The 16989-nt window shown below is 41.7% G+C and overlaps 1 protein-coding gene across 8 annotated transcripts in view; it reads left to right on the forward strand.

Moving 5' to 3' along the window:
- The window catches only part of NCOA7 (nuclear receptor coactivator 7), a 139600-nt gene extending 135588 nt beyond the window's left edge, over window positions 1-4012 (forward strand). For all 8 annotated transcript variants that reach the window (XM_073676024.1, XM_073676019.1, XM_073676023.1 and 5 more), the window contains 3 exons: window positions 725-820; window positions 1072-1145; window positions 2283-4012. In XM_073676024.1, coding sequence (XP_073532125.1) covers window positions 725-820; window positions 1072-1145; window positions 2283-2418 — 306 coding nt within the window. In that variant the 3' untranslated portion in view covers window positions 2419-4012. The remainder of the gene's footprint in view (window positions 1-724; window positions 821-1071; window positions 1146-2282) is intronic.
- The last annotated feature ends 12977 nt before the right edge of the window (window positions 4013-16989 follow it).

Raw genomic sequence — 16989 nt, forward strand, 5'->3', positions numbered from 1 at the left:
ATCACATCTGCATGATGCATAGGCCCATCCACTCAGATTCAGAACAGAAGATGATTTGCATGAAGATGCTGATCAATGGGATCCTACAAAAATATAGTATGAAAATCAGTACAGAACTTGTATCAAGAATGGAAATTCTCTTTACATGTAGGCGCCGTACATTATTGGTGTAATATTATATTAAAATGCCTACAGTAAAAGGCAAATGACACTTAGCTTTTAGACTGTCGGTTTCTTTTGCTTGTTATACATTGATTACTGTACATGTTGTGTAATATTTTGGAATGTGATTCTGGAATTTGAGATTTCCTAATCCAAGTAAAACATTGTTGGTGCATGTTCTTATGGAAATTCTTCTCCAACCTTCATTTTGTGTGTATTTTAAAGGGGTTTTCCAGGTTAAAGACAAATTTTCAGAAGTCATTGGGCATACAGATTAATGAATCATGATGGATTGCAATGTGCACTGTCAGGATCCCAATTTCCAGCGTGAGTGGTCATATCACCATGCTGGTCTATTGAGAGGAGCGTAGGAGGATCTGACCACCAGCTTGTGCTGGAAATACAGGGGACCCTGACAATGTGTCATGATTTGGGAATCTGCAGCCAAATGAAATGGGGATGACTCTGCTCTGCTAAACATCTATGCATGTGTACTGTTATGTATATGGTGTATGTATAGAATATTTGGTGTAAATCTGTTTCTTTTCCACTTTTATACCAGGTATTTGGGGCTTATGCAACACATCCTTTCAGGCTGAGTGATCATTATTATGGCACAGGGGAAACATTCCTGTTCACATTTAACCCTGATTTTAAAGTAAGTAATTTTCTGTTTTCATGTAGTGGTGGAAGTCCAAATCTGTGCTGTTCTGCTATAACCGCATTCACAAGGAGAACTTTGAGGACTAGGAACTGAATAAACGTCTATCTATGGTCCTGTTATGTAAATTGTGATTGCTTTAGAATGAATAACTGGCTAGATAATGGTCGATTAAAGAAAGAGCTGGTTATTAATGTAAAGTGAGACTTCTCGTTCTTCTCGCCTAAAATGATTTCTTGTTGTTGCAGGCATTCAAATGGAGTGGAGAGAATTCCTACTTCATCAATGGAGATACCACTTCCTTGGAGCTTGGAGGCGGAGGGTTAGTATTCAGAATTAGAGTATTTTTTAATGAACCTCCCTTTTGGTAGTTGTTGGTATTTACATAAAATGGAATCCTAAACTGATCTGTTTACTGTAAATCATAGTAATGCAGGAGTTAGTCTGACTTTTTCATCATGGGATCTACCTTCTGTGGCGCCCAAGGGCCATTTTACAGGGTCCGATAATCCTCAGAATAAGTGTGGCAGCCTTCAGCCAAAGAATATAAGCAAAATGTTTCATGTGCCTTTTTAGAAAAAAAAAAAAATTTCCGGAAGTGCATCTTCCTGTGAAAACTGGATGTACTTCAGATGTGCAAACTGTATGGGGGGGTCCACTTGTATTATTGGTTGTCTGCCCTCCTGCAGTTATATTGGTAGACAGTGCTAGTTAACTGGTACCATTAGGTGATCCTAAAAGGAGGTCATAGATGGAAATATATGTGAAGGACTCATTTTTTGCATGATTATATTTGTTCCCCTGTTGCTTGTCTTCTCACCACTTTAGTGATGGTAGTTACTTACTGTACTTGCCTCACTCCTGGTACATGATCCGGTTGCTACTCTGCTTTACCTTGCTTTTTGCAAGACTAATATAAGCCTTTTGGTAGAAACTATATGAGGAAATACTGTCTTTTTAACTGAAGTGAATCATTTACCAGATTTCACTATACAAATGCATATATTGCATACATTGTGACTAGTCGGGTGTAGTTACTGTGAAATTCTGTGTCAGAATGGCTGTATAATATGTATTTTGAATGTTTCCTGCCTGATATTAATCCTTTTTTATGAATCTAGCTCTACAGGCTCATAACACCAGGCTTATACAGTATTCTTCCATAGATTTTCCTAAATACACCACCCACATCCGGTCTAAGATCCATAATGCATGTAGTTTGCATTGTAAAATCCAGTGAGATTGCTTGAACAATGAGGAGGTCTGTTGGTCCTTCCAATAAAATCAACTTGTAGGTTTGAGTTCTACTCATTGGATAGCACTGCAGTAATGTGTATTAGTTTCTGAATCTTAAAGGAGATCATCTGCTGCCCAATGGGTAGCAAAAGTTGGGCAATGAAAATGCCACTAAATACTGTAGCATAATGGTTATGTAACCTTTAATACTTGTTTTCTTCAGGGGTGGATTTGGACTGTGGTTGGACTCTGACTTGTATCATGGACGCAGTAACACCTGTAGCACATTTAACAATGATATCTTGTCCAAGAAAGAAGACTTCATTGTGCAAGATCTAGAAGTGTGGACCTTCGAGTAAATGGATACTGGACCATATGAGAAGATGTACATTTCAGTCGTTCAAGTAGAAGAGATTTTGTCAAGACGAGTAGTCGTCTGACACAGCGACCAATAAACCTGCTTATCGAATAATATTCCTGCTAGAATTGCACTGAGGAATCCATGTTTTTAAAAGAATGCAAAATCGTTCTGAACACTTCATGACTGCTTTACGCAGATTGTGCAGGACTGGGAGTGCACATTTTGGTTATTGAAGCTTTGTATGAAATGCTAATGCCTAAGCCTCCACCTGTGCATCGAGGAAGCGCCAGACCATGAAAGAATTGTAGAGATGCTGCGTAATGTTACAATAATGTGCGATCTCCAAGAGGAGGAAAAGCATCACCTAAGGGAACGATGTTACCACACTGTCCAGATTATTTATTGCTGACCATGCGTTTTTAGATATTCATTCATGACACTTTTTTTTAAGGATTTTATGTAATTAGTACGTACTTCACAGATATTTACACTACAGTGCCCAATGTATAATGCAGCCACTATAGGGCAAGTACTGAGGTTGGTGGGGCTCCATCCTTCCATGCACTGTGCATTGCTGCTGTACCATCATAGTTGGTGATAAATGCCGTCTTAGAAGCCTATGTGCATGATATGGAGCAGCAGGCATTGCCATTTTTTATATTTATATCTGTCCTAGCTGAGAGAATGTGGACAGAAAGCTTAGAGATGTGATATATGGCAGTTTATTCATTGCAGGGACGAGTATTGTATTGAGGAACGCAGGTCGTTTCTGAAGGCTGCTTATTTTATTTTTGTAACTTTTAAATTTTGGTTTCCTACACTTCTTCCTTTTTTTTTTCTTCTTGAAAAGTAAACCTTTTAGTTGCTTTAGAAAGCGTTGCATCTGCTTTTGTGCGGGGGGTTTGTGCTGTACTTGATATGATTGTTAAGATAAATGGTAAGCAATTACTCTGACATGCTGAGCGAATTCTTTTAATAAAATGGATATCCAGAAATAGACTGTAATGATCAATGTACACCATCATTGTAAGTGCTTGCAATCTAGACTTAATACAGATTACCCACTTTGTATGTATTTTTAGATGCCACAAAATTGCAGTTGGACCACAATCTCTGAATAGTTATCAGTTTTCTCAAATGCTCATTAGCCTTTAAAAGAATCTATCAGCAGATTATTGCCCCTACATCATGCTGATCTGATTGCATAGAGCCTGACTCCAGGGATATATCACTTATTGGGCTGCTTGGTGCAGTTTTGATAGAATCCCTGTTTTCTGTGCTGTAGATGCTGCCCTGTGTATAACCCTGCCCACACCACTGATTGGCAGACTCCTGTGTACACTATTGTCTGCAAGCTGCTAAATCAGTGGTGGGTGTGGGGTTACAAAGACTAGCTGGACTACCTGGCATGTGACACTTAGTCCTGCAGCTATAATCTCCTGCTAATAAAACACTGATTGTATTGAAACTACAGCAAACTGCTAAGCAAGTGACATCACTGAAATCCCACTTTGTGCTCGTACATTATGATGCTCTGAGATGATATGGCAAAAAACCTGCAACAATTTCTTTTTTTTTTTTTTTTTTTTTTTGACAGTCTACTACAGAAGTAACACATTAGTGTCCTGGTTTCAGCTTGTAGCTGCTACTCCAGATTTATTATTTTTTTTGTACTGATGTGATGAATCCAGATGGACCTAATTTATTTTTGCTGACCATGTAAAAACTCAGCCCAATAGGCTCTCTATTCACACTTGGGTTATTGCCCAAGGTCCCTTTCACAGGGCGGTATTGTGATCAGTATTTGTAAGCCAAAAAGCAGGAGTGATGCACAAAATATAACAGGAAGGCTTGTACCTTTTTGTGATTTTGCATCCATTGAGATTTGTCTTACAAATACTAATGCAGAATATTTAGCGAAAATGCCAGGGTAAAGACTCATTCACAAGGCAGTGTTATGATATTCTGTATCATCGTAGTTGTTAAAATTGTAGAGAGGCGTTTATTAATGCCCCCCAAAACACTTTTCTAATGGCAAGGGAGAATAATTCCAGTTAGTCCTCATTCATCAGATTTCATTGATATTTGGTTAATGACTGTGAAATCTGCTACAATATTATGGGGAATAAAGAGGAGTCTTCTGTCTGTGGAATACATTATGCTTTCATTTTGATCCATTCTGAAAGATCTGTGATGGATTATTGTCTGATCAGAAGCCTTGACACCGATGTGATCAATCTAAGCACATGAAAAATGTGTTGTGTGGCTGTCAGATACACCATAGCCTAATGTTTGCATCTTGTATATAAGGAAGATTAGTGTGTTTTTTAAAAAGATTTGTTACGTTAAAGAGAATCTCTGCTGAAGAGGGACTGAGCCTAGAATATTAGGGCTATGAATGCTCACTTTCCTAATAATTATCAGCTGAACTGCTCCTGGTACTGTTATTGGCCATGTCTAATTGACTAATGCAAGTTTTGCAGCCTTTCTGGGAAAACCATTTACTATACCGTGCTTATGCAACTGATTTCCTAAAGGCAAAAGAAATGATTCAGGCTAAGGTACATAGACTTAAAGCATTTAAATCAAATACTTGTGTTAATGGGAATAGCCACCCACTCCACCCACCAAAAAAAATTGAGTGATTTAACTCTTCAAAGACAAGTAATGCAATAAATTTACATGGCCAATCCATTCGGTTACTAAGAAATCAGTGTTTGCATTGATATGCAAATGAGGCTGAATGGCAGACTATGGTAGATCTAAAGCCCCTGTCACTCCAGCTCTATTCTCTACCCAGAACTGCCTCCTCCTGCTTGATTGACTGCTCCTCTGACAGCTTCTATGCTGCATGACTTCAGACAGTCAAGCATAAGGTGGTGGTACTGAGTGGTGAAAAGGGCTGGAGTGATAGCATTAAAGCCTCTACCATAGTCTTTCAGCCTCATTCACATATCAATTCAAATGCTGATTTCCCAGTAATGGCGATAACTTTGGAGCATAATTCAATGTTTTGTTTTTTCTTAAGCTCATTATCCAAACTAACTACAATATTATAGCAACTATGTATAAGATTATTGTTTTCTAAATGTGTGGGACAGTTGTTATAACAGTCTGGAATTGTCCTTTTTAAGAGTAATTTCAGCAGGATTTCACCCTCCAGACTACTTATATGCGCATATAGCTCTTTCAAAACGAGCCCAACAAGACCTGTACATGCGGAGTCTTTGTTTTGTTTTTTTGAACGGAGAGATCCGTGTTTGAATTGGTATACCAGATAAGCTGAACGACTATGGTACATCTGAAGCCTCTCACTCCAGCTCTATGCCACTGTGCAGTGCTGCCTACTCCAGTTTATCTCCTGTTTCCTATTTTTTACAAGACTTTGCAGGAGTTTCATTATCATTACAAGCTGGATTACAATGACTAGTACCAACTTTAGGCCACAGCCTCTCTCAGTATTTGGTCAGTATTTTTTCTCTGTAGTGGGAGCCAAAACCAGGAGTGGGTGATAAATGCAGAATTGGTGACTTGTTTCTATTATACCTTTTCTCTGATTGTTCCTCACCTGGTTTTGGCTCCCACTCCTGAGAAATACTGACAGTGGGGCCGTGGCCTTAGGCTGTATTTGCACACATCTGTTACAGAGCATCTTTTAACCATAGTAGCCCTGGGCTGCTGTGACCTTTTAATGTAGTTTCACCTGCAAAATCATGTGGCTATTGTGATCGACAGTCTTGCAGGTACATGGTTGTGCAGGAAAACGATGGAAAGACCACACTGGCACAAGACTGCTACTGGTAAAAGCTGCAGCATGACTTCTGAGCGTGAACCCTTCTCTTTACAGTGACTTTTCAACACACTCGAGGGAATGCCACTAGGTTTTTGTTTTTTTTAATAACCTTATCTGAGAGCAGTATAATGTCAAGAGAGACCCCCAATTGCAGCGACGCATCACTTACTTTACTAGGTGCAGTAGTTGATGCTACCAGTTTTCTCTGCTGTAGATGAAGCAATAATCAGAAAGCTGAACCTGTCCACACCCCTGATTAGCAGCTTTCTGTATACATTGTATATTGACAGTAAGCTACTACTCAGTGCTAAGGGCGTGGTTGCATCAGTGATAATCTCCTGCTGATTAAACACTGATAGTAGTGGAATTACAGCACACAGCCTACTAAAGGCCCCGTCACACATAACTAGATCGCTAGCGAGATCGTTGATACATCACTGTTTTTGGGACGCAATACCGATCTCGCTAGCAATCTCGTTATGTGTGACAGGTAGCAACGATCAGGCCCCTGCTGTGAGATCGCTGATCGTTACAAAGCCTCCTGGACCATTCCTGGGTCGTTGCGCTCCCGCTGGGCAGTGTGCATCGCTGTATTTGACACCTTATCAACGACCTCGTTAGCGATTCAGAACAGACACGTAGGCGTGCATAAATTGGACTTTTCTGCGCCCCTCGTCCCCCGATTGGTGGTCGCTACAGCGTTCTCATTTTCCGCCGTGCATAAAGAAGGCAACAGAATAGCGATTCCATCCTTTGTTTCTGACCTCGTGCTGGATTGCAGATCCTAGCAGAATTCTCTGGACTGTTGATATCCGTTCATGCGACTGAGTCCTGATTTTGTGGATCGTTGTAGTGACCAAGTCCACCCAATCAGAACGCAGTAGTGTCCACCAATCGGAGATGAGGGGGCGCGGAAAAGTAATTTTATGCACGCCTTTGTGACACAGTACAGTCCCTATCAAGGTGTGGATCGTTGAAATAGCTGCTGTGTGAAAGCGTCCCGACGACCGCCGAGATCGTTGGTTAGATCGCTGGGACAGCTGAAATCGTTGGTAAGTTCTGCATGTTTGAAAGCTCCCCAGCGATCCCAAAACCGTGACGTAATAACGATCTCGTTATGTGTGACGGGGCCTTAAGTGACACATCACTGAAGATTCTTTGCCCCTACTTCATGCTGCTCTCAGATTACGTAACAAAAACCTGCTGACAACTCCCTTTTAAAGAACAAATGTATGAGTTAAGAATAGCCCCATTGGCCAGTGTGAAAAGTGCAAGTTTTTTTTTTTTTGGTACAGATTGTTATGGTGCAGAAAAAAACAGTACTTGGACTATGACTGTTGGACATGTTGAAAGTAGCCGTAGGCTAGGTGCAGACAGACATAAATTGCCTCATAAAAGAGAAAATCTCTGGCCAATAATGTAAATCACACTCTGATCAAAGTGTAATCACGCTGTGCTCCAATTCTCTCAGATGAGTGGAGCATACTGTGAGGAGAAGATGGAGGAAAAAAAAAGATTCTCCATTATTTTAGGCCGCGAACATCTGACTGCGCTCAGATGTTGTCAGAGCGCCATACAATTGTTTCCACGCCCTCATTGACGAGTGCAATCCTATTGTCTGATCAAACTCTGACATGTGAACGGCCTCATAGAAAAATTGGCGACAGAATCAGACATGTGCACGGCCCCGTAGAATAACATGGGGACAAGTGCTATCCATCAAAGCGATGGATAGCAATCATCCAATTTGTTACTGCTGTCCTCACAAGCCCTTGGGGTATGTAGAGTGAGGGACAAAAAAGCTAATTTTGGGAGAGAAGCTTCAAAAGTGGAAAGCATGGAATAAAAGAGAGAAATTTAGACTAAGGAGTCATTTTTATGAATCAAAACCCTTAAGGTCGCATTCACACGTTCAGTATTTGGTGAACATTTGTAAACCAAAGGAAGTGAGGTCATGTGTCTGTTATACTTTTTCTCTGTTCCACTCCTGGGTTTGGTTTACAAATGCTGGATGTGACACAACATTGAGTTCCTTTTCTGTATTCATGGGAAGACTGACTGCTACTAACCAGAATACATTGCTACTCTTTATAGATATCCAAGTACTCCATTTAAGAGATTAAGTGGAAACCCACCAAGAGGCCACATTTCTGACTTCTTAGAAACACAGACCATGCGCCATTTGAAAGATCTGGCTTAACTTAAGTGAACTGCCTCATGGCCATACATGACTGTTGGGTTTCCCTACTTGAGCGAAGTCTTCCAATCTGAGCATGGTCCCGGTTTTGCGAATGTGTGTATGCAGCCTTACTGTTGGTTGCCTGGAAATGTTGTAAGATACAGCCAAATGCCTTCACTTACTAGAGGACAAACCTCAATGGCAGATGTCTACAGCAGTCTGTTTTTCTGTTCTACAGCTACGGAAATTGGTTTCAATAGAGCAACAAAGCAAGTGCCAGAACAGCTGTGCGGGAAGGTTGATCATCTGTCCTCATAGCAATAACTTTCTCCTGGGACATCTTGATAGAGGCCAAATAATCTCTAGTCTAGATGCAGTTATTAACCTACAATTTTAATAGAATAGTCTCCTATCAATCTGAAAAATGGTCAGTACCTGGGATCGAATCCAATTGCTGTTTGATTTTTTTTTCACAGACGCATTACAGATTGTGATCCGACACTTATTTCAATATCTGACTTGTCTGTGATTTTGCACAGACATGTGAATAGCCCCATGGATTATAATAGGTACGAGAGCTACCTATGAAAAACACAGATGTTACACAAAAAATGAATGTCAGAATAAGCCCTAAAGTGAGAGGATTGGGGTGTTGCAGTAATGAATGCTATAATGTGACCACATATCACTAGTCATAACTATGCCCAGTACAGGAGAACCAAAAAACAGGCAGCACTGAAGAAAACATCAGGTACGCGCTACTCAAAAATATGCTTTTTAAGACCACAACTGATTAAAATTTCCTTCATTCCCTTTCTATAAAAAAAAAAATCCTGATGGTAAAGCCATAAACTATAGGATTATAATTAATAAATCCGGGGCATACAGCAGCATTAAATCGGAGTATAAAGTCTACATTCACACGTCCATGTGGGGCGGCCTGTGGGTCTCAACCACCTAAATGAGGCTGCCGTGTTCGGGGATCCATGACCAGTGTGCGCATCATGGACTGTGCTCGGACCGCAACACACGGATGTTGGAATTTAAAGAAATCTTTCACATTTCACATTCTGCGGAAAAAATACACATTGACCGGCATTGTGGCTTTCAAAACCACACAATTTTCGCAACAAATCCAACCTGACTGCACAAGTCCTCACAATTTAGATTGTTCATTCTTTTTCATGAAATAAAACCTACAACCAACCTTCACAGAAATTCACATTTTGCCTTAGTTTAATATCTGATTGATAGGGCTTGTGTCCACTCGAATACTAAGCTGGGGTCAGTGCTTTATGGTGCGCTCTATTTGCAAGAGAATAGTCCGAACATTTGTTTATTTCCTCTGGTCAATATTTGCTGGAGTGGCATGATTGGATATACAGGTAACACCACTATTAAAACTGCTGCCATTGGAAGGATTACTGATGTTATGCAATGCCTGATGTGCAGTATGTAATGCAGTGCTACTGTGTTTTCAATAAAGGAACACCATACACCACTTCTACTGGGATTCATCTGTCTATTAATCGTAACTGTTCACATCATAAGACATCTCCTGGCCACAAAATAACACCAAGATGTTAAGCGTACGTAAAATTACTCCAGGGTGGAGGACAGGAATACATTTGCACCAAATTTTGGAACTTTTCAAAAAGTTGCAAATGATGAATCAGGCATTAACATGTGGAAACCCTAAACTCTGCCCATAGTAGAGAACTAAAACAATAAAAAAACAACAACATGCAAACACATAAAAAAGTCACAAATGGAAAGATAACTATGGTGCAAAGCAAAAAAATCACAAGACACAAAAAACTCAATGAAACAAAAACCAGGTGCAAATGCAATAATGGACTGAGCCCACTGTCCTTTAACTATTTACCTTTCATACTGTAGAAACTTCATCCTTAGACCTTTTGGGTGAAATATCCTGTGCTCCACACACAACATAAATGAGGGATGTAGTTATTATGCCCCTTGATTGCTTTAGGCTGCATTCACATTTTGCACCCACAGCGTGTGAACATAGCCTAGGAAAATTTCTCATTGATGGAAAACATCATAGGATTAGGCCTCATGTAGACGCCTGTTTTTCACGTACATGTTCTGTGTTTTTCATGTTTAGAACACGTACCCATTATATGGGGCTGCGATCCGAAGTTTTATTGGTTAGCACTCGAACCAATGTTATATTTTGGTGCAGATCTGAGATTTTTTTCTACAGACTGAATTGGGCTGTAGAAAAAAAAAAACCCGCACAAGCTGCAAGTGGCTCTACAATTTGGATCACGAGATACCATTCAAGCCTATGGGAGTGTGTGAAATACAGTATCGGACTGCACTTGGATGACATCCGAGTGAAGTCTGACATCTATGGACTCAGACAATGGAGAAGATGGAGAAATTAAGTTTTCCATCTTCTCCACACCTGTACTTCAAGTTTCACAGAGAATCAGATCACACTAAGATGACACTCGGATCAAATTCGGCGCAGAGTTTTAGCTTAGTGTCATTAACCGGCCCGATTCTCTAACATGAGAGAATCTACGGCCATGTGACCCCGGCCTAAAAATGGATGCTCAGACTAAGAAATACATCCAGTACACTGTTGAAAAATGGTCTGCTTTTCCTTCTTCTGATTGCCAGGCCTCTCATGCTAGGCGGGGACTTCCAGCTCTGATGAGGCCCTGGACATTAAATTAGTGGAGAATAACTTCTCTATACAGATTTTCCTGGGAAATTCAATTTTCAAACAGGCAAAATTGAGTTTTGCCTGATTTACTCATCTCTAATTATAACACTTGTCAGGTCAGAGGACCTGGAGACTTTCCAGAGGCTGAACAGACACACCACACCAGCAGGCCGAGAGCCATAGCTCCCAACCGTCCCGTTTTCGGCGGGACTGTCCCTCGTCCCGTCACGGCTCAGCTGTTCTCCCGGCTTACCCCTCTCTCCAATGGTTTCATCGCTCCATAGCTCCATCTCCTCGGGGGGCAGGGCCGATCATCTCCTCAGTGCATAAATTAAATTATATATTCACCTCCTCTCACATCTCACCCAGGACTATGAACTCAAACTCCCTCTCCCCCTTGCATCACAGTATCAGCATGCTTCCCAATGTTCACAGGCTTCTTGCTCTAACCACTGAGCTACAGCCTATAATGATAAAGCTAGGAGAATTTGGTTATCATGACTCTACATTGCAATGAATCCAGAAGCAGAGTTTCTATCTCCATAGAAATACATTATATATAACAATGTGTTTTTATCGTGCCTGTATACAGAGGTGAAGAAAAATATTTATCTTGTTCTTATAAGGCTATGAGCCCACGATCAGGAAGAGCAGCGGTTTGGACGCAGCTCACCTGCACTGTGTCCAAAACGCTGCGTTCTACATTACATCACAGTGGATAGGACTTATAGAAATCCCATGCCCACTGTGCTTCTATTTGACGCAGCGTAAACTCACCCACGGCGCAGATTAACAAGCCGCAGCACGCCAGTTTCTGTTGCAGTGACGCTAGTCTCCACTATGAAATTTCCACAATAGAATGTATAGGGTGCGATAACTCCACATGGTTCAGTGAACACATGCGGATATTCCTTTCGTGATTATAAGGCAGCATTTTGGATACAGCGAGAATACGCTGCGTCCAAAGCGCTGCTGTTCCTGATTGCGGTAATATAGCCTAAAAGCATTAAAAAAAATAAGCAATTACAACTTTTTTTTTTTTTAAGTGTCTACTCAGGTCTTGAACACACAACCTTCACATTACAAATAGATGGGAGCATGAGCAGAACTCCATGCACTTGATCTGTACTGCAGACTCAGACTATAGGCTGATAGTACTGATAGAAATACACTGCTGTGTACAATATATGTATTTTTATTCTACAGGGAGAATCAGAGTATGTGCCCACGATGTGTACCATCCTGCGGCTGCGACGCTGCGGAATAGCCGGCGGCGGCTTACGCTCAATATGCAAATGAGCAGCGTCATTTTTTTTTTCACCTGAAAACTTTTCTCATAGAGGTTAGGTCTATGGGGAAGCCCGCATGTGGACCCGCAGAAGAAATTGACATGCTGCGGTCTGGAAAGACGCACCGCATGTCAGTTTCCGCGGGTGAGCCGCAGGTGCCCAGATACGCATAGGGATCATGGGATTTCTAGAAATCCCATCCACTATGCTGTAACATCTGGCCGCTGTGGGTTTGACGCTGCATAATACGCAGCGTCAAACTCGCAGGGTCTCCGAATCGCACATACCCTAAGAGATTTTTTCATCTTATAAAATTACAAAAAAAATAACAATGAAAAACACTCGATAATGAGAAAAAAATGTTATTTTTAATGCGTGTATTTTTAAATAATAAACATCACAAATCAGCAAATAACATGGACATATTTGGTATCCCTGTAATCGTAACGACCCGCACAACACATCGATCAGATTATTTACAGGGATCAGTAAATGACGTAAAAAAATGGCGTAATTTATATTTTTCTCTATTAAACCCATAAAAATGTCATAAAACGGTGATGCTGAGGCCGTGTTCACACGTAGCGTAAATGCTGGTTCTTTCTGCATGTGTCCGCTCAACACAGTAACAATCTTCTCTGATTATTAGCGTTTGCTGCATTTCTTTCATGCGTTTTCCCGCTTATTTGATGCGATTTTGGGGAAGATATGAAGCAGAGTTTTTAACGCTTTTTAACAGTACAGAAAAGTTTTGATTCTTATTGTGGAGTTCGGTGCGGTTCCTGCAGAAAACTAAAAACACAGTATTTCTGCAATGTGTGAACACGGCCTTACAGACACAAAAAAGCCAGATATTGTATAATGAAGCTACATAAGGATGAGAAAGTTCTGGCAGCTCCGACTGTGAATGAAGAAACAAAAAATAATCCTCAGGTCCCAACTAGAGATGAGCAGGACGCACAGATGATGTCGCGCTGCCCTGGGTGATCAAAACCGCAGGGGACGCCGGATGGTTAGAGATTGACGGCCTCCTGTCCAGCCGCTGGGTACCACTGACCTGGACGCTGGACCAGAAACTCGGGAATCCATCCGCTCATCTCTAGTCCCAACTGTCCTGGATACAGCAGACAGTCCTGACTTTGGGCCTCCGCCCTGCATTCTCAGGCGTCTGCTGAATGCCCCTCTGACAACTCCTCCTGCCAGGGAGAAAAAAAATGGTAAATGGGCGTGGATTAGGGTGTGACCAGGGGTGTGGTCAAAATTTGCGCACCGCATTTTATAATCAAAGGGCTCGTCCAGGTTTGAGATGAAAGTCTGTAGTCATTCTATGTGACTGCAGGCTTCTAAATTCTCACAGCGCATGCACTGCACACTTTTAGTATTCTCCCGACATAGAGCGACTGCAGACTCATCACAGATCTGGACAACCCCTTTAATGATCCTAACATAAATAAAAGTATGAGAATTAGTATCACAAAAAACATCTACATCCAGGTACCTTTTTAGATGAACATCTCCAGAGACGACGTCTCTTTCTTTTCATCATGTCCAGACTCCATGATGACTCTTCTCATCCACAGCTCGTCTCTGCAGACTTCCATCTTCTCCGGTCTTCTGCAGCACATCCTCACATGATGCCCTTAAAGATAGCAGTGTCATTATAATGCTCCTGAAAAAAAAATATCTGCCCTACACTGAGCCCCTGAATAAATAATTGCCCCTCACTATATTCCCTGCACAAAATATGACACCACATTGTCCCTCTTATGGTACATGCCCTCCACACTGCCCCCTCCTTTCCATACTGGGCCCCCTTTTCACACTGTCCTCTTACACTGTGCCCCCCTTATAGGACCCAGTCTCTATTTTATGCCCCCTCATCACTCTCCCCCTCCTTAGCATGCTGTCTCCTCCTTGCTGTGCCCTTACACTTTCCACCCATGCTACACCCCCCCCACCACACTACTCAGTCTTTATTCTGTGCCCACTCACACTTTTCTCCCCCATCCTGTCTCCCCACAAATTCCTGACTCCCCATACTGTGTGTGCACCCATCCTCCCACTTGCTCCCCGTACATTTCCCCCCTTCACTCCCCATACTGCGTTCGCACCCATACTCCCCATTCTGTATCTGCATCAATCCCCTCACTCACCATACTGTGTCTGCACCCATCTCTCCCAATCACCATATTGTGAATGCACCCATCCCCCCCATACTGTTTCTTCATATATGCCCCCTATCTCCCCACTTTCTCCTCATAATGTGGCTTCAAATCTCTCCTGTTCTCCATATTTTCTAAACCTGTCCCTCCTTTGCTCCCCAAACTTGTGTCCTCCTCCCCATTACACTAAATCTTCCCCACCCCTCTCCCCCACACTAAATATTGCCCCCCCACAGCATAAATATTGCCGACCCCTCACAGCATAAATATTGCCCTCCACAGCATAAACATTGCCCCCTCACAGCATAAATATTGCCCCCCCCACAGAATATATATTGCCCCCACAGCATAAACTTTGCCCCCTCACAGCATAAATATTGCCCCCCCCCACAGAATATATATTGCCCCCACAGCATAAACATTGCCCCCTCACAGCATAAATATTGCCCCCCATAGAATATATATTGCCCCCCACAGCATATATATTGCCCCCCCATAGAATATATATTGCCCCCCACAGCATAAACATTGCCCCCACACAGCATAAATATTGCCCCCCCCACAGAATATATATTGCCCCCACAGCATAAATATTGCCCCCTCACAGCATAAATATTGCCCCCCATAGAATATATATTGCCCCCCACAGCATAAATATTGCCCCCCCATAGAATATATATTGCCCCCCACAGCATAAACATTGCCCCCACACAGCATAAATATTGCCCCCCCCCCACAGAATATATATTGCCCCCACAGCATAAACATTGCCCCCTCACAGCATAAATATTGCCCCCCCATAGAATATATATTGCCCCCCACAGCATAAATATTGCCCCCTCACAGCATAAATATTGCCCCCCCATAGAATATATATTGCCCCCCACAGCATAAATATTGCCCCCTCACAGCATAAATATTGGCCCCCCTCACAGCATAAATATTGCCCCCACAGCATAAACATTGCCCCCTCACAGCATAAATATTGCCCCCCCATAGAATATATATTGCCCCCCACAGCATAAATATTGCCCCCTCACAGCATAAATATTGCCCCCCCATAGAATATATATTGCCCCCCACAGCATAAATATTGCCCCCTCACAGCATAAATATTGGCCCCCCTCACAGAATATATATTGCCCCCTCTCTTTTCATTGTCTTTAGCTCCAGTGTGGAGCACTTATCACCATCTGACGACATCTTATTTATATGGCAGGGAACCGAACTTGGGCTGGCATGTTTTGTGGAAGAGTTGAACGGTAATTCACAGAATATTTAATTGACTTATAAGGCACATCAGCAAAAAAATCAAGTTTTTGGATGTGCAACTGGAAATTGATAGTATGGGCATGATCCAGACTGATGTATTTAGGAAGTAAACGCACTACTTCAGTAAACGCACTACTACATGCGTCGTCGGCTCATGCCCATCATACTATTAGGGCAGTCCCAGTTGGTCAATTCCTCAGGATGAAGTGGATATGTTCAACCAAGGAGAGATTCGAATCACAAGCTGATGACTAGAGAGAAAGGTTTAGATCCAGGGGCTACAGTAACCGTGTCATCAAAAATGGGTATACTAGAGCTAAAAAAAACTCTAGACAAGATCTGCTATTTAAATCTAAGAAGATCTTACCAACTAATCCTGAGATGAGATTCCTCTCCACCTATAACTGTTAGTGGAATAAAATGCAGGAGATCATCTCTAAACACTGGTCAGTACTACGAACGGACCCGGTATTAGCTTTACATTTGTCTGAAACACCACTATTCTCGTCAAGGAAAGGGAAAAACCTGAAGGACATATTAGTAGATAGTCATTACATAGCAAAAGTAAAAAAACCCTTAAATCATAATAACATCAAACAAAAATGGGGCTGTTTTCCTTGTGATGAGTGTTTGGCCTGCAAAGAAAAGAATATTATAAGGAGTAATAGCTTTAAGTCAGCTGATGGTAGCAAAACTTTTGATATTATTCATTATTATTTCTTGCACGAGTACATACTTGATATACTATGCTACTTGCCCCTGTCAGAAAATCTATGTGGGACTTACTAGTAGGCAGCTTCGTGTTCGTGTCCGGGAACATGTCAGAGACATCCTGAATGCACAAAAAGTTGAGGATGTATCTATGCTGAAAACTCTGCCCAAACATTTTCTTATCCATCATGGCAGTAATCCACGATTTCTCAAGGTCAGAGGCATTGACCGTCTGCACTGTGGCATCAGAGGTGGAAATTTGAAACGTATGTTGGCACAAAAAGAATGTATGTAGGTGGATTGCTATTTTAGACACCATGTCCCCGACAGGATTAAATGAAAAACTTAGCTTCGCTCCTTTTTTATGAGAAGGAATTGTCCTTATGATTGTTTTTAATTATGTATTAAGTATGTCTCTGTCTGTGTTTGGAATTTTTTAGCTGTGCTTATAAAGCTCTTCTTTTGTGG

The sequence above is a fragment of the Phyllobates terribilis genome, unplaced genomic scaffold (genome assembly GCF_046119375.1).
Source record: "Phyllobates terribilis strain yellow unplaced genomic scaffold, ASM4611937v1 Scaffold_3__8_contigs__length_932513732, whole genome shotgun sequence".
In the NCBI taxonomy this organism is placed as follows: Eukaryota; Metazoa; Chordata; class Amphibia; order Anura; family Dendrobatidae; genus Phyllobates; species Phyllobates terribilis.